Here is a 26,713-nt window from a genome sequence, read left to right as displayed (position 1 = left end):
GATTTATGGAATTATGCAGCATAGGAAAAATTTCATCCATCCATTCGCTTATCCTTTTCAGGGTCGCGGGGGGCACTGGAGCCTATCCCAGCTGTCATAGGGCGAAAGGCGGGGTACACTCTGGACAGGTCGCCAGTCTGTCGCAGGGCTAACACATAGGGACAGACAACCATTCACACTCACACCTAGTGGCAATTTGGATTATCCAATTAACCTATCCCCACAAGCTGCATGTCTTTGGACGGTGGGAGGAAGCCGGAGTACCCAGAGAGAACCCACGCAAACATGGGGAGAACATGCAAACTCCACACAGAAAGATGTGCCTGATGATGGAATTGAACTCAGGACCTTCTTGCTGTGCGGCAACAGTGCTAACCACCGTGCCACCGTGCTGCCCATAGGAAAAATTGATAACTTTAAATATCTCTTATACAGTCCCGTTCAAAGGATTAAAACGTCTTGAAAAATGGCCATCCCCAAAGGTTCTCAACTGGATTTAGATCAGGGGAACACGCGGGATGGTTCAGAAGAGTGATGTAATTCTCCTGGAAGTAGTCCCTTGTTCTGCGGGCATTGTGTACTGTAGCGTTGTCCTGTTGAAAAACCCAGTTGTTACCACAAAGACGAGGGCCCTCAGTAATAACGGATCCTCTCGTCAACATCTGGACATAGCCAGCGGCCGTTTGACGCCCCTGCAACTCCCGAAGCTCCATTAGGAAGTTGCCTTGCAACTCTGCATTTCTGTCCATTTGATTTCCAGCTACACACAAGAACAGTTAATGTGATTAAATGAACAGATGAGACAGTTGTTGATGACAAACAATAGTATAAAATGATTAGGAGAGGCTAAATCAGTGCACTAATATACTCAGTTTAGGTGTGCTTGATCCCCCATCTGAGCTGTCTTAATGGTCATCATCTCATATGTTCTCCAAAGGTTGTTGGTTTTCCATTATTCCCATCAGCAATTCATCCAACTGCTCCGTGTCTTTATTTGCAGGTCTTCCACCAGTCTTAAACCTCTCTTTTCTGGCTTCTGCAACAGTCTTTTTTTACTTTTTTTTAATATATATTTTTAAGATAAGATAACGCTTTATTGTCATTGCACAGTCATACCTAGTACAATAGTACAAACGAAATTGGAAATTGTCCCACGTCAGCACTATGCACACCTGAACACAACACAGTAACTTAAAGTGGGTTTTTTTTCTAATGCTAAATCACCACTAAAGTCACCTCAAGGCACTCGAGTTTTGGACAAAATTTGACTTTTCTGCCAAACATTTCTAAACAGCCACCTTTGCATTGAGACGATTTTTGTTGAGGCTTCACTGAACAGTAGATCGATCAACTGGAGGATTAGATGCATCTCAGCTCCTGTGCCAGGTCTTTGCTGGATTCTTTTGTTTGTTTGTTTGTTTGTTTTTCAATAGATACTGTTCATCTGCTGTAGATAGTTTTTTTTTTTGTTTTTTTTAGGCCTGCCAGTTCTTCTTTTGCCCTCCATTTGTCCAGTTTCCTCATATTGTTAAGGATACACTGCACAGCATGCTGAGATATGACAAGGTTTTGGTTAATATTTCTTCAGGAATGACCTTGTTGGTGTAGATTCAGCTGAATCAGGCTGCATGTAACAAGGTGCTTAAACATAAAATTTATGATTGGTTGTTTGCTAAGTTGTCTGTGTAGACACAACACTGGCTCATTCTTGATTTAAATGCCTTTTCACGTTTAAATGATTGACAGGTAAGTGTTAAGGGATTTAACAAACAATCCAAGAAAATATCCCACTGAAAATGTTTAGGGTTTCCTTTTTGAAAGCCTGGTGAATTATTGCTCATGAACAAAACAAAAAATAAGAAAAAGAAAATACAAGACAGGAAAGTTTAAAGAAATGAGGAGTGGCTCACAGTACTGCATACGGATGCCAAAAGATCTTTTGGCATCCGTGGGTTTGGGTATATATTTGTTTTAATATATGGAATACCCATATGACAGTAAGAGGCAAGGCAAGGCAAGGCAAGTTTATTTGTATAGCACAATTCAACAACAAGGTGATTCAAAGTGCTTTACAGAGACATTAGAAACAAGAACAAATAAAAAGCATGATTTAAAATTGATTAAAACAAGCAAATAAACTAACTAACTAATTAACAAACAAACAACAGTATATAAAATCAAAACAGATAAAATCAGAACAGTAGATAAAATCAGTAGTTAATGTAAGTTTTGAAATTTAAGCTTAAAGTGTGGATTTGGTGCTTTATTCAAATGCAGCTGAGAACAGGTGAGTCTTCAACCTGGATTTAAATAAACTGAGTGTTTCAGCTGATCTGAGGCTTTCTGGGAGTTTGTTCCAGATATAAGGAGCATAAAAGCTGAATGCAGCTTCTCCGTGTCTGGTTCTGACTCTGGGAACTGATAAAAGACCGGATCCAGATGACCTGAGGGATCTGGATGGTTCATACTGGGTCAGGAGGTCATTGATGTATTTTGGTCCTAAACCATTCAGAGCTTTATAGGCCAGCATCAGAACTTTAAAGTCTATCCTCTGACGGACAGGCAGCCAGTGTAAGGACCTCAGAGCTGGACTGATGTGGTCCACTTTTTTGGTCTTAGTGAGGACTCGAGCAGCAGAGTTCTGAATGAGCTGTAGTTGTCTGACTGATTTTTTAGGTAGACCTGTAAAGATGCTGTTACAGTAATCAAGCCTACTAAAGATGAATGCATGGACTAGTTTTTCCAGGTCCTGTTTAGACATCAGATCTTTTATCCTTGAAATATTCTTGAGGTGATAGTATGCTGACTTTGTTATTGTCTTAATGTGTTTTTCTAAGTTTAGGTCTGCATCCATCACTACACCCAAATTTCTCGCCTGGTTTGTGGTTTTTAGATGTATAGATTGAAGTTCTCTGGTGACCTGTAATCGTTTTTCTTTGGCGCCAAAGACTATTACCTCAGTTTTGTTTTTGTTTAGCTGGAGAAAATTGTGGCACAACCAGTCATTGATTTCCTCAATGCATTTACCAAGAGCCTGTACAGGGCCTCGGTCTCCTGGTGACATTGTGATATATATTTGTGTGTCATCTGCATAGCTGTGATAGTTTATTTTGTTGTTGTTTATAATCTGTGCCAGTGGGAGCATGTAGATGTTAAACAGAAGGGGTCCCAAGATGGAACCTTGGGGAACTCCACATGTGATACTTGTCTGCTCAGATGTGAAGTTACCTATTGATACAAAGTATTTCCTGTTTTCTACGTATGTTTTGAACCAGTTTAGTACAGTTCCTGAAAGACCTGTCCAGTTCTCCAGTCGTTTGAGTAATATGTTGTGGTCAACTGTATCAAATGCTGCACTGAGATCCAGTAAAACTAAGACTGACATTTTTCCACTGTCTGTATTCAGACATATGTCATTGAACACTTTGGTCAGAGCGGTTTCAGTGCTGTGGTTCTGTCTAAAACCTGACTGGAAGGCATCGTAGCAATTACTCTGTTTTAAGAAGTAACTGAGCTGTTGAGAAACTGCTTTTTCAATGATCTTACTTAAAAACGGGAGATTTGAGATCGGCCTGTAGTTGTTCATTTGTGTCTTGTCAAGATTGTCCTTTTTCAGTATAGGTTTAATTACAGCAGTTTTTAGTGATTCTGGAAACACACCTGATAATAAAGAAAAGTTGACGATCTGTAACAGGTCTGACTCTAAAGTCTTTGAGACCTTTTTGAAAAAACTTGTTGGCAGGACATCTAAACAGCAGGAGGAGGAGTTCAGTTGACCTAAGATGTCCTCCAGGTCTTTGCTGTTAATAGGGTGAAACTGTTTCATGGTGTTTAAACAGTTTTTTGGTGGACACAGTACATATCCTGGATCTGCTGTTGATGTACCAATTGCTTGTCTAATTTTTTGGGTTTTTTCAGTGAAGAATTTGGCAAAGTCATTGCAGGCCATGGTCGAATGAAGTTCAGCTGCCACTGACACAGGAGGGTTTGTTAGCCTGTCAACTGTAGAAAATAAGACCTGAGCATTATGGCTGTTTTTAGTGATGATGTCAGAGAAGTAGGACCTCCTTGCATTCCTCAGTTGTAAATTATAATTGTGAAGTTTCTCTTTATAAATGTCATAATGAACCTGGAGGTTTGTTTTTCTCCATCTGCGCTCAGCTTTCCTACACTCTCTTTTTTCATTTTTCACCAGTGTGGAGTTTCTCCATGGAGACTTTTTCCTTCCAGAGATAACCTTCACCTTAATGGGAGCAATAGTGTCCATTACATTTAACATGTTAGCATTGAAGCTATTGACGAGCTCATTGACTGACCCTCTGGACAGGTCAGGTGTTAAAGAGATACAATTTCTCATTACCTTCAATAGTATAAGTTTGCTTTTTTTCTAAAATATGGAAGTCTTATAAAGCTTGTGTGATTTACAGTGATGATATCCTCTTTGCAACAAAGGAAGGTTCTCCTTCAGTTTCCATTAGGAAGAAAGCAATTAAACAAAACAAGCAGATGCGAATTTTACAAAAGATTTTATTTGCTCTTCACCTTTCAGGCTACACAGAGGAGGCTTCTTTTCTTGGTAGCAGCTGTTCAAGGGGAAACTTGCAGTTATTGCATAACAATGTTCTTTAACCATTTAGTATTCCAGATTTAGCATTGGAGATTATGTATCGGAATTTCAGGAGCAGGACCACATCTCCAAACCCGCTCCTTCCAGCTGTCATCTAAATAGGTTCCCCCAGTTCTGCAAGCCGATCATTCTCGTTTTCGTGCCCCACCCTCCCTCCTTCTTCACTTCTATATAGTACCTGGGAGCCATCACCAGTCCCCTTTGAGGCCTTCCACAAACTGCAGCTCAATTCATGTCAAAGCATTCACTTTTACCTACTAAAACGCTGTCAAACTTAAAGTGAGGATGTTGGCCCAGCTAGTGAAATAAAGTATGTCAATAAGAATTAGGTTTCCTCTTTGTGTGTGGCATTGTCCATGGTGTAGTGAGTGATATCTATAATGGGAACTCTTAAGTGTATCTATTACATCTGTGGATGTCCAGCTATGACTATCCAAAATTTCCATAGATAGTGTCCTTCATTAATATCTACCAAGGCAGATTAAGGCTAGATCTCACCCCAGTTATCCTATCTCTTAATTGTCTTTATCAGCTTATCACAGTAGTCCCTGAAGGACAGCACACTCTTTTCTATACTTCAAAGGGTCCAAGCAAAAGCCACTGGCCAGAGAACATCATTAGGTCTAACCTTTGTAATAAATTGATATTTTTAATTGTTGTTCCTTGTTTGTGTAATCTGAGACTACGCAGCAAGAAGACACTGGGTTGAAGTAATGTGAACATTTGGTAGTTCTAGATTATTTTTTTTTCTTTTAAGATTTTAAGATTTAAAGGTTTTTCATCAGAGTTCAAATTTTGCTAGTTTTGAAACTAACCACAATTCTGTGTTCTGGTACAGGTTGGGAACTGGTTTCATCTCCACTGCCTGGATGGAGCTGTTAAAGCATTTTAAAAGGAAGTTGGTTCTCATCTTCATCACTACACTCTTCCTCTTTTTGGTCTTCACTGTGAAAACGCCCAGCACATACAACTCAATCCCAAAACCATCTGGGCCGCCAAGTGCTTGCTCCATGAGGATATCCGAGCAGACCATCACGCCGCTTAACAATACCAAGCACTTACTGGTGTCAGCCTACATGGACCAAAGAGTGAAGGATTTTGATATACGCATCATTGGCATATTTAGGAGAGACTCCATCCAACCCCTTCACTGCTTTTTCTGCTGTACTGGTTATTTGAGTAAAACCACTCCAGCAACAATTTTACAGCATCCAGATAACTTTGGTTTTCCCTTTGTCACTACGGATGTCATGTGTCAGATTCCTCAGAATTGCAATGCGACACATGTCACTCTCTTGACTACACCAGACAAAGAGAGTCCATCTACTGATCAATGGCTCCCAATAAGAAACAAAGACACAATTGGACAGAAGGAAGAAAACATGCAGTTTGACTTCACAGTCTGCATCTCTAACCTCTTTGGTGACTACAACAATGTGCTTCAGTTTGCACAGACTCTGGAGATGTACAAGTGAGTACTGCAACACCACCACAAGCTACAAAGTCAAAAATGTGCAACAGCAGCTGGTCCTGACACAGAATGAAACCTAACAAGCTCTGCAAAGGCTCCTCTTCAATGCAGTGTCTGGATTGTATCACATTGCACAGTTGTGTCTGTTACTCCTGTTGCTTCTGGAGTAACAGACACAACTGTTGGACAGTGTCTTGCCCCTCAGAAGTCTATCACTTGGCACTAAATATTTATGGGAGCACGGTTTAAAATTCTGCAGGAGCTGTACGTCTTTTCAGACACTGTAGGAAAATGGATTTTTAGCCCTGTAAACTGTGGATTTCCAGCTGTTCAGAACCAGTTAGGAATAGACAGTGTCCCTCCTACTTGAGAAACACCACAGTCTACTCTTAATGATTATAATATTATTTTTTGTCTGTGTATTTTATCAGTCACATAGCTGCAAGCTATTGTGACAGGTACAGGCTAATACAGTATAAATAGTATAACACAGTATAAATATTATACTAAGGATAGAAAAATGACCAACTGTTTGCTATATAAACCACAATTGTTTTTAGTAATCTGTTTTGTTTGCTGACAACGATGAACCAATTTGCCTTATTTTGTCCCAGGTTGCTGGGTGTGAACAGAGTGGTGATCTATAACACCAGCTGTGGTCCAGAGCTCAATCGCCTGTTGCAGAGTTATAGCCAGGAGGGCTTTGTGGAAATGGTTCCTTGGCCCATTGACAAGCATCTGAATCCATCTCGTGGCTGGCTTCACTCAGAGCATGGAGGGGATTTGCATTACTATGGCCAACTGACCACACTTAATGAGTGCATTTACAGATCAATGGAGCGTTCTCGCTATGTCCTGTTGAATGACATTGATGAGATTATAATGCCATACCAGCACGATGACCTGATGTCTTTGATGAACACGCTCCGAAATCAGCATCCAAATGTAGGCTGTTCTTGTAATAAATTTGAAAATACAGTTCATCAAAAATTCAGTATCCCATACAATAAGAAGTTGTATTTGACTTGTTTTTATCTAATTTGAAGGCAGGGGTGTTCCTTATTGAGAATCATATTTTCCCAAAGAAACACTTTGAGCCAAGCGGACGGTTTCACCTGCCTCAGTGGAACGGGGTGCCAGGAATTAATATTCTGGAGCACATCTACAGGGAGGACCCCGCCAGAAACATATACCATCCACGCAAGATGATAGTTCGGCCAAGGTAAGCTGAATTTGTCAGACGGAAGATTTACTCTATTTAGGATACAGTTCTTCGGTTTACTTAATTATACATTTGACTGCAAGTTAAAAAAAAAATAAGTACCTTAGTTATTGAACTTGATAAACCATGATATGAGATATGAGAAACATCAAAACTGGTTGGAATGACAGTCCCAGGTACAAAACACATTTAACAAAAGTTCTTATTTTGTTCCTATCTAATTTGATTAACATTTGAACTTTCAGATTTGAAATATGTCATATTGCTCATACAGAACTAACACAAAATGTAAACATGAACCCAGGAAACAGAAACCTTGAGGGAAGGCTCCCTACGGGTTTCCTAAAGGTCACAGTTTAGAGAATGTCCGAACAACCTGAGGGTTATTTTTGCCAATTTTTCAGAGATCATCCCTTAAGGTATTGCCAGAAAACCCAGGGAACATTCACTAAGGGTCCCCCAAGACTGATTTGTGAAACTTTCAAAGAACCTTCAGGGCACTCCTAAAGAGCAGGATCTTCAGTAATCGGTGTACCCTTAACTCCTAGCAGTTAACTGTCTTGTGTTTTGTGTCACAGAATGGTGGAGTGGACTTCAGTCCATGAAGTGATCAAGAATTTTGGAGAACGCTACAAGGTTCCACTAGATGTTTGTCGGATCATTCATGTCCGTGTGGCTCTACAGGGATCATTAACCCTGGAGCAACTTAATGTGGATAAACGACTGTGGGACTTTCAGGAAAAACTCATTCCCAACGTGGACAAGGTGTTGAAGAGGGTGGGGATGTTGAACTTGACATAGAACTAATGGATAAGATGTACAGGCACTACGATGGACACTTGTTAAACACAGTGAATCAGATCGTGAATGTGCATCTTTGAATCAGGGGCATTTGTGAATTCATTGTGTCATTGTTTTCTGAATAGTTTGCTTATTTTGCACCAAGTGCCAGTAAAATCCCTACACTTACCTGAATATGGCTTAATTGCCTACCTTGAATAACTACAAGCGTTTTGAAGAACACATTGGTTCCAATGCTGTGTGATATGAGTGTGACCATTTAAATAGTCCTTAATATAAAACTGTTGACTTGAAGAACTGCAAATATTTTAACTGTCCTGCCTATGCCACCTGAAGAGAGTAGAAACATTTACTAAATCCACAATATAACGTCCCATAGAATTTGCCCAGTTGTCAGGTTGGAAGAATCAGAGATGGGGAAAGCATTTTTATCTGGGGTGGCTGTAGCTCAGGAGGTAGAGCAGGTCACCTATTAATTGTAAGGTTGGTGGTTTGATCCCTATCGAGTCACCACAATATGCCAAGTATTCTTTGGCAAGACAATAACACCAAGTGTCTCTGTAATGTGTTAGATAGAAAGAGCTTAGGGAATAAAGTTTAAATACTATTTTGAGAGTAAAGTCAACATGTAAATACAAGGTCTTGAAAGACGAGGCCCTTCCTCCTAAGGTCTAAGGATAATGTTGGTAATATAAAATTCTTATATATTTTATCATTTGTTGTGACCTTGACCCAGTTTTCCCCAAAATGAAAGGCTCATGCTGTTATTGGTATGAACCATCACAGTTTGAAAATGATATCTTAGACCCGTACTCGCATTCCAGCCTTTACATTCATTACATAATTTACATTCAATAACTAGAGACGGTTGTGTGAGAAAAGTAAATAAGCATTTTGTGAAATACTCAGAACAGCCAGATTGGCACCAACAACCATGACACGTTCACTAAAAACACCTTTGTTCACCATTCAAATACTGTTTTGACTTCAGGGAGTTGTCTTGACCATGGTCGTGTCCAAATTCATGGGCTGCATCCTCCTGAGGCCGCATTTGTAGACAGCGACGCGCCGAAGGCTGTCCAAATTCGTAGACTCCTCCGAATGTAGCCGACAAATGCGTCCTCCTTTTCCCCGAATTTGAAGGATGGGTTGGGTGTGTCCTTCGTGGCCTACCATATCCCAGAATTCATAGCGCGGCCCAGCCAAACTCCAGTTTCCAACAATGGCGGCCGCTACTAAGTTTTAAAATTACTCATACTAATCTTTCTGGGTCACAAAATAACCTTTTAACATATTTTCAGGCGAGAAAGTAGTTGTGTAAACATCAAATATCTGCTCGGTTTATCAAGATATCGCATATTTGCAAAAGTGCTTCGACGTTTTCGGAGGCTTCTGCTACCCACCAGCTCGACAGCTAGCCGGGAGCTCGAGGGTTACTGATGCGGCCGAGAACGGCACAACTCCCGGCACATCATTTTCAGATCACCGCGGACTTTCGCTGCTCGGGTTAAACGTAATATATGTCACTTAGACAACCTAAAAATGTTATTGTTGGGCTTTTTTCAGTGTTTTGTTTGTTCGTGAGTAAATCGGTTTGGCTGAGATTAAAGTTATTAGATTAGATTAGATAAAATAAAACTTTATTAATCCCCCTCCTCCTTGGTTTTTACACAGCTGACTAAACGTCAAACAGAAAACTGATTAAACATAAGTATGAGCCAGTCGAGAATTTACGCCAGTGTCCTGTTATATTTTAGATAGCAAGGAGCAGACGGCTGAGTTTATTAAACTCCACCGAGACAGCGGCGACGCTAATCTGAAGGCTAGACCGTCCAATTTCACGGCCGTTTACTTCCGGCCTACCCGACCTTCTGAGGACCCGGCCCACGTAGACCGCAAAGGCCGGGTCCTCAGGAGGATGCAGCCCATGAATTTGGACACGACCAATGTCCATGTGCCTAAATGCAATGAGTTGCTGCTATTGCGTATTTTTAAAAATGATTTATATATCTATTTTTTTTAATCAAACAAACTGTGATCATTCATTTTGCTGTAACCAGCAAAATAAAATCTTTGTTTTTCTTTTTTCTCTTTGTTTTTGTGAGCAAATCAGGTGCATTGTAAAAGGTTAATTTTCTAGCATAAGGGAAGAATGGATGAATTGATGAATGAATGTATTCCTCTGGTTGTACAAGTCTCCTCTGTAACTACTGCAAATGATTATTTGAGGTTTGGAGGTATTTAAGCTAAATGATTACTTTTGTTTTCCACCAGTAATATTTAATGTTTAAGTGTGTATAACAAAGACAAAAGATAATTGCGATTCATTCTTTTCGAAAGCCATCGGTGTGGCATAGCATGCCATTTTCTTTGTATTCAGAGGACAGTTTTAAAAATGTATGTGGAGGTTTGGTTTTTGAGGGGTTTAACAGCTTTTTTTAACAGTTGTGGGTGGATGACATTAAAAAAAAATAATAATAATTTACCTGTATTCACATTTCATGTCTTTTTATATTTCTATTCACCAACATTTAAAAAAGATATTCTAGTATTAGCTCCAGGCCTTGAGAGCCGGTGTCCTGCAGGTTTTAGATGTGTCCTTGATCCAACACAGCTGATTCAAATGGCTAAATGACCTCCTCAACATGTCTTGTAGTTCTCCAGGGGCCTGGTAACGAACTGATCATGTGATTCAGGTGTGTTGACCCAGGGTGAGATCTAAAACCTGCAGGACACCGGCCCTTGAGGCCTGGAGTTCCCCACCCCTGATCTGATAGGTTCAATGTTTTTGAGAAAGTAAGGAGATTAATAGAAATCCGATCCCTCGTATCTTCTTCCAGCAACGGCTCAAGGCTACTTAAAGAAATGTCGGCAAACCTGTTTTGACAAGTGGGGAAAAAAGAAAACAAACAGAGCCACAGAAAGCTGCAACCATTTTCAAACTGACCATTTGGCAGCGTTATCAAAGTATCATTGTTCTGAAATGGTAAAATCCTTTTTTGAATAAAACAATGTGACCACACATCTATTTTTCAGGCCATGCCACTGCAAAGCAAATCCTCTCCCACTCACACAGAAAAGTTGACCCCACACACACTGGACACGGACACAGATAAAAAAAGCATCATCATTTGGAAACTATTTATTGAACATTTGCAACCAGTTAAATACAGAACTCTTTTCTCTCTACATCCCTCAACAGCAGGGACTGGCTCCACTTCATTACACTCTTGAGAGGAGGGAATGTTACAGGACTTGGTAAGGCGCACACTGTGCTGGAAGTCTTTTGGCTTTCTTTCTTCTGATAATAAAGAGAAACGAAATCTGCCTCTCAAATGTCCAACTCTGCTTCCTCTCCTCGCAACTGTTTGACCTGCAGCCAGGTGCTTCTGTCAATCCATACAGCCCGTGGCAAAAATGACACAAATAGGAGGCGAGAAGAGAAAACTGGTATAGACTACTGAGAACAATCCCTACTGGATGTAGTCTCAGATGTGTAGCCATGACTGAAAAGCTAAAAGTAAAATGATCAACATGAATATATTAGAAAAATGGCAATTAGTCTTTAATGAACACCTCGCCTCACCACCTCCCAAACAAGTTTTGGGTTATAAATTAAAACTGTCCAAATAAAATCAATTAACCAAGACTTTGGGCCCCTGTTCAGTTCCACTTCAAGACTGGAAAATCGTCATTGAAAAAAAACAAATGGCACTTTTCAGTCTCTTGAACTGGAATCTAGAATCTCGACTCCAATGACATCGACCCCAACCCTAAAAAATCAACTCTAATTTACATATATGGGTGAGGTGCTCTTCAAGCCTCTGCCATTTTAGCAGTTGTTCCCCAAGGGACAATGAGAAGGGGGCTCTGTGGTCTCTTGGGTGGGGTCGGGGTGAGGTGTGGGGCTAGGCCACGGTTTTGAAGGTCTGCAGTATGAGGTTGGTTTGGTGGATGAGCCGGTTTGCGCTGATGAAGACATTTATTGCCCTGGGAACAAAGAAAAATGATAGCTTGTGAAAACTCACTGGAGAACATCATACACAGTACAACAGAGTGAACAACAACTTTAGAACAAGAGTGGAAAAGCTGCCTTCCCTTATCTAATTGGTTAAGGATATTCAAATCTAAACAATAGGAGTAGAAGTCCTGCAAGCATGGATGCTCCTGTGACCCTCTCTAACAACTTTATCCACAGTTGACACAAAACAGGATGACACTTTGTTTGCACACGGACAAAAGTCATACCTTGGAACACTTTGCATTAGTTATTATCAATCTGATGATAACCAACTATGAGCTAGTTCCTCCTACAAAACCACGAACACCAGTTTTCTCAAATAAGGACTGCAGTAACGTTAACATTTTGCCGCTTCAATTGCAATCTCCCACATCCCAAAATATGGAATCTTTTCACCCAATTTCTATAGTGGCTATATCTGAAATAAAATCCTCAACTTACCCACAACCACTTACCCACAACCATAAAACCCCAAGTTTTTGACTCTGTTGGGGTTTCTGTGGTCACACTCATAAATTGCTCTTTGATGCAAGACTGTCCCCCCAAGTGCTTTAAACAGGGGGTTATCCAAACAGCAATACACACAAGTTATAGACCTCTTTAAAACTTCCTTTCATTGCTAAAATATTTGAAAAATTTGCTGAGACAAGGTGTTAGAGAAGCCCGATATTCCAGATAACTTTGGTTTCAGGATGTTACAGTCCACAGAAACAGCTCCTTAAAGTCTCAAATTCTGATAGCTGTAGATACGGGTGACTGTTGATGTCTTGTTTTGCTGGATCTTAGCTCAGCCACTGATACAGTTGATCATCAAATCTTCTACGTTGACAAATCTTAAATTATGCTTTATTATTCAACAATTTCTGGACCCGTTTCCTCTGTTTTTAGAAACCACTGCTTTCTTGAACTTTTACTGTGAAATATCTTTATGCACACTATATGCAACAACGACCAGGCAGTTTTAGAAAATACATTTGCACATGTTTAACAGAGACACACATTATATGACAGGCACACAGAGCTTACCAACTCTTTTTTATGTTTTAATGCAATTCAAGATTCAATAGAATCTGTCTTTAAAACAGGGTACTGATTAGCTGAGGCATAACACGTGGTGCCATACTTACTTTCCATCTTTGAAGTATGTTTTGAGGGTGTCACTGAAACTTTTGGAGTATTTCACAAACTCCTTTTTCTGGTGTTCCAGGGCCTTGCCGAGCAGAAAATAAAGCAAAAACATCCATTTGAAATGAGGGGAAAATGTGAAATAATTCAAGTAGTAGTAATTGTAGCGTATTCATTACTCACTCTGCGATTCTGGTACTGATATTTTTTAATGACATTGTTGACTGTGTCCAGGAGCTCTTTTATGGCGCTGGCAATGTCTCTGTGAAGTAAAATGAAACATTTTTTTTTTCAAACACAAATTCAACCAAGAAGCTAAAGGATAAAATCGGAATCAAGCACTACCTCAACCCCTTCCCCCGATATATCTCGAACATCTATTAGAGATGTCTGCTAGAGCTTGTTGGATGGATCTAAATATCGACAGTATCGATACCAACGCAGGTATTGGTATCAGATAGATACTAGCAATACTGAATTTATGCAAACTCAGTATATAGCCTACTGAATTGTGTTAAATCAATAATATTTTTTAGGAAACTGGAATCATGCACTATGAAAAATGTTTGAACATTTTGCTCAATATTTCTCCAAAGGTCTTCAATGATTGTTGTAGAATTTTCAAAACAAAATCGTCCAATTTAGCAGTATTTTCCAGATGTTTTACTACACAATTTCAAACAAAAGGGCCACAGGAAAAGTGTAAGGTGTCCATTTGGAAGATGTGATGGAAAACAGCTAATGGGCCTTAAGAAGAATGCAAGCATAAAAGAGCATATTTACCAGTTTTTATCCATCTTTGAACAATCTCCCTATAACATTTATTAGAGCATAGAAAAAAAATCCAGCACTGCATTGTTATAAATTAACAGTTATAACAAAAAAAATAGATCTCAACTCAGCAAATTTCAATGTATGATTCTTGAAATAGTTATTAAATATATAGATAAAGAGTCACGCATCTTATAAGGAAGAGAAAGTGAAAATTTCAACCACAAACACCTGCATCATAGTAGTATGCAAATACTATGGTGCCCATTTCTAATTGTGTGGCGAGACAGAATGCATATGTGCAATATCCGCTTTCATTTGTAATCTGGTGGAAACCCTGGAGCGTGTGTGTGCATTCGCACTCACTTGATAGTTTGTAGGAAGCGTACTCTGTCATTGATCTCATCTGGGATTTTGCTGAGGATGTGTTTAAGAGCTCTGGCCTTCTCATTTAGGTCCTGGAACTCCTGCTCAGGTCGGTCAATCATGAACTCTGCAGGGGAGATGAACAAAACAAAACAAAAAAACGAAACACACACACACACACACAAAAAAAAAAAAGATGTTTAGCACACCCACAAAGACTAGATGATTTACAACATCTAACAGAGCATCTTAACATAGCATCTAAAGTGAGGCTGTATCGAAAAACAACACAAGCCTGTACTTGCACTGACATTAGCACAATTAGATGCATGAAAATACCATTAAGCAGCACAGCATCTTAGAAACATCTCATAAAAATCTGTGTGAACCAGAGAGAAAAACTAATTCATGGCTCTCTGCAGATTTTGAATTACATAAAGGTGTCTTATTATCAACTGCAAAATCAAGCTGTTTTGTGTGTGTGTGTGTGTAAATGTGTGTGTAGATGAATTATGTTTTTCATAAGCTGCCAAATCAAAACACTTTAGAATTGGACATGGAAGGAAGGAAGGAAGGAAGGAAGGAAGGAAAGAAAAGAAAAGAAAACAAAGGGAAATCAAATCCTGACCAAGTATTGTGTCCTTGGCAAATCAAATATCTGGAATCCAGTTTTATTTGGTGTATTTTATTTGACTGTATGTAAACAACAAACAGCAAGCAGCTGCCCTAAATACAGAAGTATCAATTCTAGTTTTAACTTTCTAACTAGAAACTCAGCTGACTATGTTTCAACCCTCAGGTGTTTCCTGCAGAGTACACGCATTTTCCCATAAACAATGTTTGGGATATCCATTTGCTTTAATAAAGAACAGAACAGATGTTCAGTGTTAAACCAATTAACTATTAGACGTGTCCTGGTGCATGCGTAACAATCAAGTTTCTCTGAATCATTAGACACACTGTCAGTACTGCAAATACAGTTTGCTTTGGCAAGATTAGAGGACACATGAATGTATCTTTGCGAGTCAACATATAATGTGACAACACAAGCCTTCCTGAGAATATAACACATTTACAAGGTGAAGTCAAGAACATTTCAGTGTGAAAATGCTGTCTCTCTACCCACCTTCCACATCATCAGCTGCCATGCGCAGTAGGGATTCAGTGAAGTTGATTTGGATGTTTTTTTTCTCCAAGATCTTCATTATGATGTCCTGAGTCAGGCCGGGGTTCTCCCTCTCCGCCTGACAGAAGAGGAGAGTCATACATGTGAGGTGAGCAAGACAAACAAGGCGCTCGGTTTGTCTTCTCCAATAAAAGCACCAGGGGGGCTTAGCCGAAGGCGCATAGGACAGAGTCAGAAATGTATTGAAAGTCAGGTGTCCCCTGTGACGCGCTCAGATGAATGTACAAAAGCTCTCCACCTGAATAATTCAACAAGGTAGGAAGCAGCGAGGGCAGCAGAGAGCCTAATCAGAGAGACAAGTGAACAAAAGCCCCACAAATGCCAAAGTAAAACAGCTGTAAAGGGATCAAATGTCCCTTTGGTTTGTATAATGATAAAGCCGCTTCAACTCTATTAATATTTCATTTGCGCGCGCACACACACACACACACACACACACACACACACACTTAACACAACTGGCATCTGGAGTGGTATAGAAGCAATCTATGCCTGTGCCACTGTGCTTCTATTATCCCAGTGCAATCAGAAGGTTGCTCTGTTATTAACAAAAACCTCTTCTGATCACTGCAGGCTGGTGTCCAAATCACAGCACGAGTGTGAATATCAGTGCCTCTCATGTTCTATTAATACCTGCTGAGTTAATTCATTTAAACACTAAGTATGAAAACTGAGGTGCTCAAGTTTAAGGAACATAAAAAAAACCTAATGCATAACTGATAATAAAGGTAAGAGTGCTAAGAGTTTTTTCCCCACATCTCTGGCCAGCTCCATTTCTAACAAACAAAAGGAAAAATACAGACAAATGAAAGCAGTAACATAATTCATTTTACAACGAGGGAAAAGAACCTATCCTGCGACATGAAAAGGTAGTAGAAATAAAATCTGGGAAAAAAACTGGACTTTGTATTTCACCAAAAATAAACAAATAAATCAGATAAGCACACAGCTGATTTTGACTACTTCCCAGTTAAAAACAATAGAAATTGCCCTTAGCCAATGAGCATATCCTGGATAATACACATATCTAACAATTGGAATAAAAATTTACAAAACTGACTTAACTTTTTATTCCGTATTACCCAAAGTGAGTGACTGAACCCACACTCTCATCAAAAAAATAAAATCTAAAGACCATTTTACCACAGACTTCTATAGGTGTGGATCCTTTTGCAACCACATGGATTGCCCCCTGGTGGTCATTAAAAAGAATGCAGGTTGAATATACTTCAGAAGTTAAACAGAAGCTACATCCAACTCTTACGCAGCTTCTATCTTTGTAACCTATCTTTGTTTGCATCAGACACACATTTTGCAATGACCCAGTTATCATGCCAGTCAAGGAGAATACATGCCTCTTGTTATTCTGCCAAAGCAACAAACTCATTATTGGTGAGGGCACCAGACAAAAAGCAGATGCACCTGCAATGTGTCACGCGAGCTGGAATGCAGCCTAGGTATAACAACCAAAGATGACGCAAAATTTGAAGGTGTGAGCAATACTTCATGTCTCGGGCCTTCTGCCTGATACACAGTCTTACCTTTATGAAGGCTGCTCTGAGAGTCTGAGCTGCTGATAGGTTGATCCTCTCCAGCTAAAAAAGGGGGGAAAGCAAACATGTTGATGCCAAATCTGGACATGCTGCGTCCATCACAGGTTATGTATACACATTTTTTTCATCCTAAATTAAAGCATTCTGATTAAAGATGTCAGGTCAGGTTTATACAGTCTTGCGTTAAACGTAACAGTAGTTACGTGTGAAATAAGTTTGGTTTTGGTATGTCTTTGATCAGCTCCCTGTAGGTGGGTATCTATCATGTCATCAAAGGAGAGCACATAATCACTTAATCATTTACAAAGAACAATTTTTATTTTGATACATTTATGAAAACACTTAGATGCCCCTTTGATGTGGACTGAAGTTTTGAGCCTCTGTATATGGACCATATTTAATATGTTTGGGCTTTTAAGCTGAGTGTAATCAGAATGCTGGGCTCTATGTAAAAACACAGCCACGCTGTAGTGCTGGATGATATGAAAAATAATCTGATCACATTGATCTTTTCCATATCAGTCGATATTAGTATCAATTAAACCACCGTTTCATTCTAGCTTTAAGGTTCCTTTTTACTCCTGATGTATGAAGATATAGTTTATTTTGCTTTAAATGTTATTTATTTTCTGTCTGAAGTTACACATGATATACTGTAAAACTTTAAACAACTGTATTTAAATACACGACACGGGTATATAATAAAGTCAATTCTAACCAGGCAAAAGCTTCAAGTCAAAGAAGTTAAAGAACGCAAACAAAGTGGAAAAACTAAATTCCAAATAAATAAAGTAGGTATCAAAACAATAAAAATATTTTTTTTTAAAGTAGTATAACATATTTTGTATAGATTCAAACTGTTTTACATTATTGGGAAACAAACCCACAAGTAAATAAATTCGAAATTAAGAACACTCTTCGTGGAAAACTTAAGAAACCTTCAAATGTAAACAAAGGAGAACAAACTAAACGCGTCATATTCACTCAATTATGCTTTGCTTTTGCTCTGACACAATAAATAAATAAATAAATACAAATGAAGAAAAAAAAAAAGAAGGTACAAGAAGTTCAGAAATGTCTCTTTGAAGTGAGCAGTGAGGCTCATGTGCATATATGACCTAACCATAAAACCTCTGTGTTAATGAAGTATAAGAGCTGTTCAGCTGTTTCTGTGGACACTGTGTGTAGATGAGAAATTGCCATCTGAGAGAAATATTTACGTCCTGGGACCTAGTAACAAGAGTTAGTGACTTTAATCAGCCGCTTAAATCCAACATTTTCTACTGTGCTTACCAACATTAAAGTGTTTGACAATTAGGGCTGCCACAAATGATTATTTTGATAGTCAACTAGTCACCGATTATTTTTATGATTAGTCGACTACTCAGATCATGCATCCATTGGATGTAATACGTACAGCTTATTGCACCAGCATGCATCTGCTCTTATATAACTATCATTAGCTTACAGCTTTAAGTGTTTAAGGTATGCGCCAACTAAAAATAAAGACAAGATAATAGTTTATTAAACTTTTAACATCTGCTCTTTGCTCCCTAAAATATAACAGGACATTGGAGTAAATTCTCTACTATCTCACACTTCTGTTTAATCAGTTTTTTGTTTGACGTTTGTTCAGCTCTGTGAAAGCTATAACTTTAATCTCAGCCAAACTGTTTTACTCAGGAACAAATAAAACACTGAAAAAAGCCAAACAACAATTTTTTTAAGTTATCTAAGTGACTTATATATCATGTTTAACCCGAGTAAGGAAAGACCGTGGGCGTTCGGAAAACATTGTTTTACATACATACTTAAATCCATCCATCCATCCATCCATTCACTTCCGCTTATCCTTTTCAGGGTCGCGGGGGGCGCTGGAGCCTATCCCAGCTGTCATAGGGCGAGAGGCGGGGTACACCCTGGACAGGTCGCCAGTCTGTCGCAAGGCTAACACACAGGGACAAACGACCATTCGCACTCACATTCATTTGCACATTCACACCTACATACTTAAATCTCACTACTTATTCCTGCATCTTTCAGGATCTTACAAAGCTTCAAACGACGCGTCGACTATTCAATTAGTCGTCGACAATTTTGATAGTCGACGTAATCGTGACTAGTCTACTAATCGTGGCAGCCCTGTTGACAGTAAAGTGGGCAGCTACATTCAAGATATCACTGTGTTGGTTTGTTTTTTCTTTAGAATGCATGACATGAATGGTAAAGACTTGCATTACACGTGTATGTATAATGCAAATAAATGGTGTAAGGACGGCACTGCTTCAGATGGTAAAACCTATTTATGGAATTACGTGTGTCTATGCTTTCAACAGTTTGCAGTGTATGCTGCTCTGCTTCTTTGTCTGACTTTAAATAACCCAAATATCTCCACACTACCTCTGCCAAGTATGACTAAAAATAAAAACAACACAGACTGGTTTCTGATACTTGAGGTTATCACAGAAGTGCATTTTAGCAGCCTAAAACAAATGACAAGGTGTGTGTATGTATGTATGTATGTATGTATGTATGTATGTTTTGCATATTTCTCATGTTTTTATGTTTCAAACCATCAAACAACTCTTTATATTAGACGAAGATAACCCAAGATTCTATTTATTAGACAATCCAAACCCATCTGGTCCTATGTGAAAAAGTAATTGCTCCCTAAACCTAATAGGTTTGGCCAAAACTTCTTTATTTATTTATATTTTTCCCTTTTTCTTCTTCTTTTAAGTAAGCCATTTTCAAGCATGAACAGCCTGTCTAAGGTCATGCCAAAGCATCTCAATAGGATTAAAGTCTTGACAATGCCACCCCAAAACCTTCATTTTATTTTTTGTTTGGTTTTTATGAGCTTGAGCTTCAGTGCATGAATTGATGGCTGGACATTCTCCTTCAAGATTTTCTGGTAGGGAGCAGAATTTGTGGTTCCCTCAATTACGGAAAGTTATTCAGGTCCTGAAGCAGCTCAGACATGTTTGACTGTTGGTATGATGTTCTTTTATGAAATGCTGATGCAACGGGACTCAAACCTTCCAAAACTCTGGTAGACATGAGACAAACCTTTGTGTTCTTTTGGTCAACAGTGGTTTATACCTAGAAATTCTCCCATATGCCATTTTTTCTTATTGTTAAATCATGAAAAATGGCCTTAACTGAAGCAAATCAGGGCTGCAGTCCTTTTAATGTTGTTCTGGGTTTATTTGACCTCCTGGATACGTTGATGTGCTTTTGGGGTATTTTTGATAGGTTGCCCACTCCTGGGAAGGTTCACCACTGCTCCATGTTTTCTCCATTTGTGAATAATGGTTCTCACTTTGATTTGCTGGAGTCCTAAAGCAAACAAAGTGAATAATCCTTTCCAGACTGACATTTTCATCTCTTGACTTTCTTAAGCTCTTGGTATGATGTGTTTCTTTACGAGATCGTTTAGCCTACCTCGCTTTGTCTGACAGGTTCTATTTAAGAGATTCTTGATTCGCCAAGTAATCAGGTCTGGGTGTGGCTAGTGACATTCGACTCAGCTTTTCAAAAAATGTGGTTAATCAAAGTTGAGTTTCTCCCTTATTAAATGAAATAATCATTTTAAAACTGCATTCTGTATTTACTTCTGTTATCGTTTTCCAATATCTACATTTGTTTATTGATCCAAAACATATAACTGTATGTAATATGCAAAAAACAAACAAACAAACAAACAAAACAAAAAACAGGAAGTGGGCAAATACTTGTTCACAGCACTGTGTATGCATCTTTGTTTCTGCTATGCCGATTCATTATTATAATCACCTGCTATATGGATATATTTTCAAATGTGTTACTGGGTCTCTGGTTTCTCATACAGGCATGCTAATGCTGATAGCTTCCCTGCACATCTCCTGATGAGGGGATGTGCAGGGAAGCTATCAGCGCCTTTGTCCCCAGCATGTGATATTTTACCTCATTGAAAACTGGATACATCACGGCGTACAGCGTCATGGATACCATGGAGTTTGTCTCCGCTTCATTCTTCATCTCCTCCATTGTCATCCTCCAGGGAGGAGCAGCTCTGGTTGTAACAGTGAGGAAGAATCTGCAGCTCACATACACTCACACATACACTCAACCAGTCACACACACACACGCTCAAAACCACGCAAACTCCAGAGTATAGTAGCCTGAAGAAGAAAAATGTGAGACAGTAAAACAGAGTAAACGAAGAAACTGGATTTATAAAAGTACACAACTAAAACTCCTGAACACCCTAACAAACATATGAAATAATAAATATAACTTATAAAATCACTATGACACATTCCTTATAACCTCTATTTGTATTTGGTATTTATGCACTGTAATGTCTAATTCATTAATGTCAGATATTTATTCTGCAATGCCGACTCAATACTGTTTAACTAGCATTTTCTATCGTGTTCAGACAAAAAGAAAACCAAATTGACCATATTACTATTAGTTAGTAGTTAATACTATTGACCAGTATTGAAGTCATTTCAAAAGCTTTCTATTAGTTCATAAAGCTCTCAATGGCTTGCCTCCCTCCCTATCTCTGACTCAATGTTAACCCAATCAAACCTCTCAGGCCATCAAGTGCAGATCTTTTGAATATTTCCCAAATCAGATCCAAGTTTGCCGAGTGGTCTTTCTGCTACTGTGCTCCTGTTCTTTGGAACAAGCTGCTCGCTGACTCAAAACCTTGGGTTTTCCCATAAAGTTTTATTTTGCCATTTTGACTGCCTTAAGAGACTGTCAAACCTACGCAGGTTTTTAATGTTTCCATCATTTGTTTTAAGCACGTTTACGTACAAGGAAATTTTCTATATAAATAAAGCTGCCATTGCCATTCAAACACTGCTCTTTTGTGAGTCTGGAGAAGGGGAGTGGCACAGTTACCTGGCTGATGACAGCAAACCTTCAATGACCAAACAGCAACGTAAATATATGACAGTTGACGGAATTAAGAAGAGCTTATTAGAAGCAAGACACCATTCATAATTCTGTTGATTCATATCAAAATATGTAAAAGTCCAAAAGGAATGACAGGAATAACATTAACAACAACAAAAAAGTTTGGAGATGTAGATCAGACATTAGCCTCCTAAATACCATCTGGGGTATTCAGCTAGGCTAGCCAAATATCTCTCGATGTCATTACGTTTACATTAAAACAAATGTTTAGATTTTTTTTTCCAAAGTCATAAACTAGATTAACATTACTATTTTTCAACCAAACGCGATGGTAGCTGGCAAACCCAACCACTTAAGCAGCTTACTGGATGTATACAAGCCCAGGTATTTGAGACTCGGCTAACTGGACGTAGCTAACCGAGTAGATATAAAGTAGACGTTACATTGAGCTGGCTATTTTTCTTGAGACTGTTAAAATCAAGAGTCAGAACAACAAATGGGTGGGTATAGTATTATATTTGTCGCGATCTACCCGTAAAGATATCAACCTGAGGCCTATGGCCGAGCATATCGATGGTAGCGAACTGCTAGCAGTGAAGAGCCGAGCTTCCGTGCTAGCTCTGGTAATTTCTGGATTTATATTTTTTGAGATCCTAAAACACGCCAACCGGCTGGTTTAGGACAAATGTGTACATTACAGTATGTGTCAAAAATGTGAGCAGGTATCTACCTTTTGTCTGACTTCGTAAATGGGATGGTTACGCCGTCGATAGCCTTTTTAGCTGCTGTGTTTTCTCTACAACTTAAGGCGGAAGTTTTTTAGGACTGGCCCGAGCGACATCTTCCGGCCCGTTGCTACGTAAACACACACCGTCCAATCAAAGAGCGGATAAATTAAGCGACTCTGACGTCATTTAAATAGTTACATTGTACACGTAGTAGAGTTTTGAGTTACTTTGCGGAAGTCTTGTCTTCTCATGATAAAAATATCACACGGGCGTTTCTCTCCTTCGGACTCGGTAAATTCTCAGGGGAATCCAGACTTGAGAGTCCAGGACTGAGACAGCAGTGTGGCAGCATCACAGCTCAGCTCAGCTCCATTGTGTCCTTCAGTTCCTTGTTGGGCTTAATTTCATTTTGACTAATATTTACAATGCAATGCAGATGCACTGTGAGCAGGTTGGACAGGGTAAGAAATGAAACAGCTGAGGTTGAGCCTCTGAAGCCAAGTCAGAGTGGTAAGGCTATGGTTTGGACATGTGCAGAGGGGAGGGGACAGTGGATATATTGCAGAATGGATGTTGAATATGGAGCTGCCATGGAGCAGGTAAAGAGGAGGACCATTGGTGTGAGAGAGAAAGGGTCCTAGGGAGACAGTGAGATGGAGACAGACATTCAGCTGTGGTGAAATATGGTGCTTCCCAAGAATTTAAACCCAATTTGATTTGGTAAATGTTGCTTTCAAAGTGAAAAAAAAGAGCACCCAAACTATTTACTTAAATTAACTCATTCACTGCCAGCCATTGGCAGTGAATGAGTTAAACCCATTGACTCATTCACTGCAATTGACGGCTATAGACGTCAATGGCAGTGAATGAGTTAAAGTTGTAACACCACTGTAGTGCATCAGCTCATTATGTAGAATGACTGACGGAATCATATACACTGTGTTGTTGGACCATAATAATTGAATCAATGACAGGTGTTACTTAGATATTGTTGATAGCTCATTTATAATATTCCATTGAATCTGCAAAATGATAAGTAACTACAGCTTTAGCAAAGCAGACCTCAGGCCATTACACTACCAGTACCATGTCTGACTGTTGGTGGGATGTTTTTTGGTTTGTTTGTTTTGTTTTTTTTTATTAAATGCTATGCTGTCCTATTTTTCACCAGATGTAATGGGACTCAAACCTTCCACAAAGTTCAACGTTGATCTCATCAGTCCACAGAATAATTTTTCAAAAGTATGGAGGATCGTCAAGATGGGTTGTGTTGTAAATGTGGGACAAGTCTTTGTGTTCTTTTGGTCAGCAGTGCATTTTACCTTGAAACTCTCACCCATACATGTCATGTTCCTCCCAGTCCCCTTCTTCTATGTTATATCATGAACTCTGACTTTAACTGAGGCAAATGAGGCCTGCCGTTCTTTAGATGTTGTCCTGGGTTCTTTTGTGACCTCCTGGATGAGTTACTTTGATAGGCTGGCCACTCCTGGGAAGATTTACCACTGTTCCAATTTGAGTATAACGGCTCTCATCATGGTTAGCTAGAGTACCAAGGCCTTAGAAATGGCTTTTAAACCATTTTCAGACATGTAAATGACTTTGTTTCTCAGCTGTTTCTTTAGATCATGCTTTTGGCTAGTTGGCACTATTCCAAGACTAAGCTGGTGTTTCCATCGTTCGCTACTACCTCTCAGTTAACAATTTGTTTGTACACAGGAAACGAGTTTGTGTGACCTTTCGTTTCACTCTGCATGTACATAAACCTGCCAGGAGGGGGCCCCAGGAGATCTGTTTTTATGATTATTATATTTTTATGATTAAGGGCTATGTAAATATTTCTATCAGGAGACAGGGCCACTTAAAGTTTACCTTCTTGTGCATTAAAGTCCAGACACCGTTTATTTACTCGGTGTGAATAAAGTGCAGATTATGTGGGTAGCTTTATTTTTCTTAACATTTAATAACGCTACCGTGTTCTCGCACACCATGGCTTTGCCCATTATTAGTCAAATAAAAAAAAAAACAATAAGTAAAAAGACATAGATGTTATAGATTATTTTAATGTAAAGTGGCATATTGTGATTGTTCATGTGTATATTTACGTTTAGTTATCAGTGTTGGTTTTCCTCCCAGAGCTAGTGGCTGCTGTTGGCTTGTCATCCAAGGCTCTCCAGCAGTCAGCCAGCTGTTAGATGATTAGAGCTGCTCTCAGTCAATAAACCAGTATTCTTCACTGGTCAGCTGCTGCTTTTGTGGACTGTGTGCTGCTACTCTAAGATGATCGCTTGAATTGTAAAGACACTCACAGCTTACCAAAGTCTCTTAGGTCAGTTTGAATTGTACCTATTTTGACTGGATTGAACAGTACTGAACTGATTTTACTACAGAAATAATGCCATATATATATATATATATATATATATATATATATATATATATATATATATATATATATATATTTTTTTTATATATATATATATATATATATATATATATATATTTATTTATTTATTTGTGGAACTTCCACAGAAGTGTAGCAATTGTTGCATATAAAAAGCCAGCGAACTGGAAAGCTTGGTGAGCTGCAACTGGTGACTTGTTTGCATTTTCAATGCAAAACTTTAAGGCTTTTCAGCCATTATACTCGCATGTTTACAGATTCATTTTACTAATCTGATTACACACACTTCCTGAATAAACTTTCAAGGGACCTCCAGAGAAAATTAAATAATGTTATTTCCCCAATCAGCATACAACTGCATAAACATTTAGAACACTTGCAGTTAATCAGTACCTTAAAATAAAGCTTCAGTGCAAATCTAGCCTTATGGAAATCACTTATCATAATTGCTTTTTGGTGTAACACACAGACTCAGCTGAGGGCAGAAAAATGACACACTCTTATTAAAAATTTAAAATATAATTTATTAGAAAAAAATAGTCGACAGAAACAGTCCCAGCTATAATATAATACATAGCATCCCATTTACAGAAGGAACAAAACACACAGTCCAAGAACATCTGCTATAAACACATTGATGTTAATCTAAACCATTGTAAATCTGAGCTATGTAACATACCTGTACAGAGAAAAACAAAATGTGACAGCAGTGTTTGTAGTGTGTGGCATAAGTATATAAAAGTAGAAGTACAACTAGATACACCCGCCTTTAGTTAACTCCGCCCAACCACAGCCATTGGCTCATTGCAAAAGTGGAACACATACACACTCCAAAATCACTGCCAGTTTTAATGTACACACAATACCGGTTTACCCTGTTACACTGGTGCAGGCTACACTAAACTTTTCCACCTGTTTAGACAGCATGCCTTGCATTTTTGAAAGTGATGTCATGGTTTGTCCTGCGTCAGACATTGTCTGCTGTGCACCTTCACAAAAAATCTTTATTCAATTCAATTCAATCTTTATTGGCAGACTACATGTCCATAAAAACAAGACAAGAAACACACACACACAACTCCCCCCCACACACACAACACAAGGTATACCATTAAATATATATATGTATATAAATAAGTATATAAAGCATTTGTAAAAATATAAAACCATAATATACATAAAACACAATTACTTAAAATAAATCAATAAATACACAAACACTTTAACCAGTGCTTTCTGAGACTGGATGAGTAATGGGAACCACTCACTGTCGGATCTGTAAGTGCTAAAATTATACTGTTACTCGAACCATCCAGTCGTTCTCTAAAACTGAACATTAACTTTCTTAAAAGTGCTTTAAAAGTCCAAACACCCACAGCTACAAACATCTGACTGGCACTACCACTTCTAGGTATCCTGCAAAGGATTCTCATCGCATCATTATATGCAACATGCAGCTTCTGCATGCTACATTGTTTGTAGGATGACCACAAGGGGGCAGTATATAGCGGTGTGCAATACGCTTTA

At 38.8% G+C, this 26,713-nt stretch overlaps 2 protein-coding genes across 2 annotated transcripts; one reads left to right on the top strand and one right to left on the bottom strand.

The window, feature by feature from the left end:
- The first annotated feature begins 5,496 nt into the window (after positions 1–5,496).
- Positions 5,497–8,121, top strand: LOC146612259 (uncharacterized). Its single transcript, XM_085342951.1, has 4 exons — positions 5,497–6,098; positions 6,713–7,043; positions 7,145–7,320; positions 7,899–8,121. Exons 1-4 carry the CDS (start codon positions 5,497–5,499, stop codon positions 8,119–8,121), a joined length of 1,332 nt encoding a protein of 443 aa, XP_085199077.1.
- Positions 8,122–11,258: 3,137 nt separating this feature from the next.
- LOC146612258 (programmed cell death protein 10) lies at positions 11,259–22,887 on the bottom strand. The gene is made up of 8 exons (XM_085379189.1): positions 22,785–22,887; positions 21,089–21,306; positions 17,132–17,185; positions 15,531–15,648; positions 14,405–14,531; positions 13,451–13,529; positions 13,270–13,352; positions 11,259–12,111 (listed from the first exon to the last, which is right to left on the bottom strand). Exons 2-8 carry the CDS (start codon positions 21,176–21,178, stop codon positions 12,030–12,032), a joined length of 633 nt encoding a protein of 210 aa, XP_085235315.1. The 5' UTR covers positions 21,179–21,306; positions 22,785–22,887; the 3' UTR covers positions 11,259–12,029.
- Between the last annotated feature and the right edge of the window lie 3,826 nt (positions 22,888–26,713).

This window comes from Diplotaxodon limnothrissa, linkage group LG19 (genome assembly GCF_057381915.1).
Source record: "Diplotaxodon limnothrissa isolate DT_005_m linkage group LG19, D_limnothrissa_male_GT1.1, whole genome shotgun sequence".
Taxonomy (NCBI): domain Eukaryota; kingdom Metazoa; phylum Chordata; class Actinopteri; order Cichliformes; family Cichlidae; genus Diplotaxodon; species Diplotaxodon limnothrissa.
Note: the sequence above shows the minus strand (reverse complement) of the source record. Positions and strands in the feature narration are given on the sequence as shown.

What these genes read in the sequence shown, in the direction of transcription:
- LOC146612259 (XM_085342951.1), top strand. Translation starts at nt 5,497, where the DNA reads ATGGAGCTGTTAAAGCATTTTAAAAGGAAGTTGGTTCTCATCTTCATC. An exon ending in TCCGAAATCAGCATCCAAAT is followed by an intron (nt 7,044 to 7,144) that starts GTAGGCTGTTCT and finishes TCTAATTTGAAG; the next exon opens with GCAGGGGTGTTCCTTATTGA. An exon ending in AAGATGATAGTTCGGCCAAG is followed by an intron (nt 7,321 to 7,898) that starts GTAAGCTGAATT and finishes TTTGTGTCACAG; the next exon opens with AATGGTGGAGTGGACTTCAG.
- LOC146612258 (XM_085379189.1), bottom strand. Translation starts at nt 21,178, where the DNA reads ATGACAATGGAGGAGATGAAGAATGAAGCGGAGACAAACTCCATGGTA. An exon ending in TGTATCCAGTTTTCAATGAG is followed by an intron (nt 17,186 to 21,088) that starts GTAAAATATCAC and finishes CCCCTTTTTTAG; the next exon opens with CTGGAGAGGATCAACCTATC. An exon ending in ACATACTTCAAAGATGGAAA is followed by an intron (nt 12,112 to 13,269) that starts GTAAGTATGGCA and finishes CTTTGTTCCCAG; the next exon opens with GGCAATAAATGTCTTCATCA.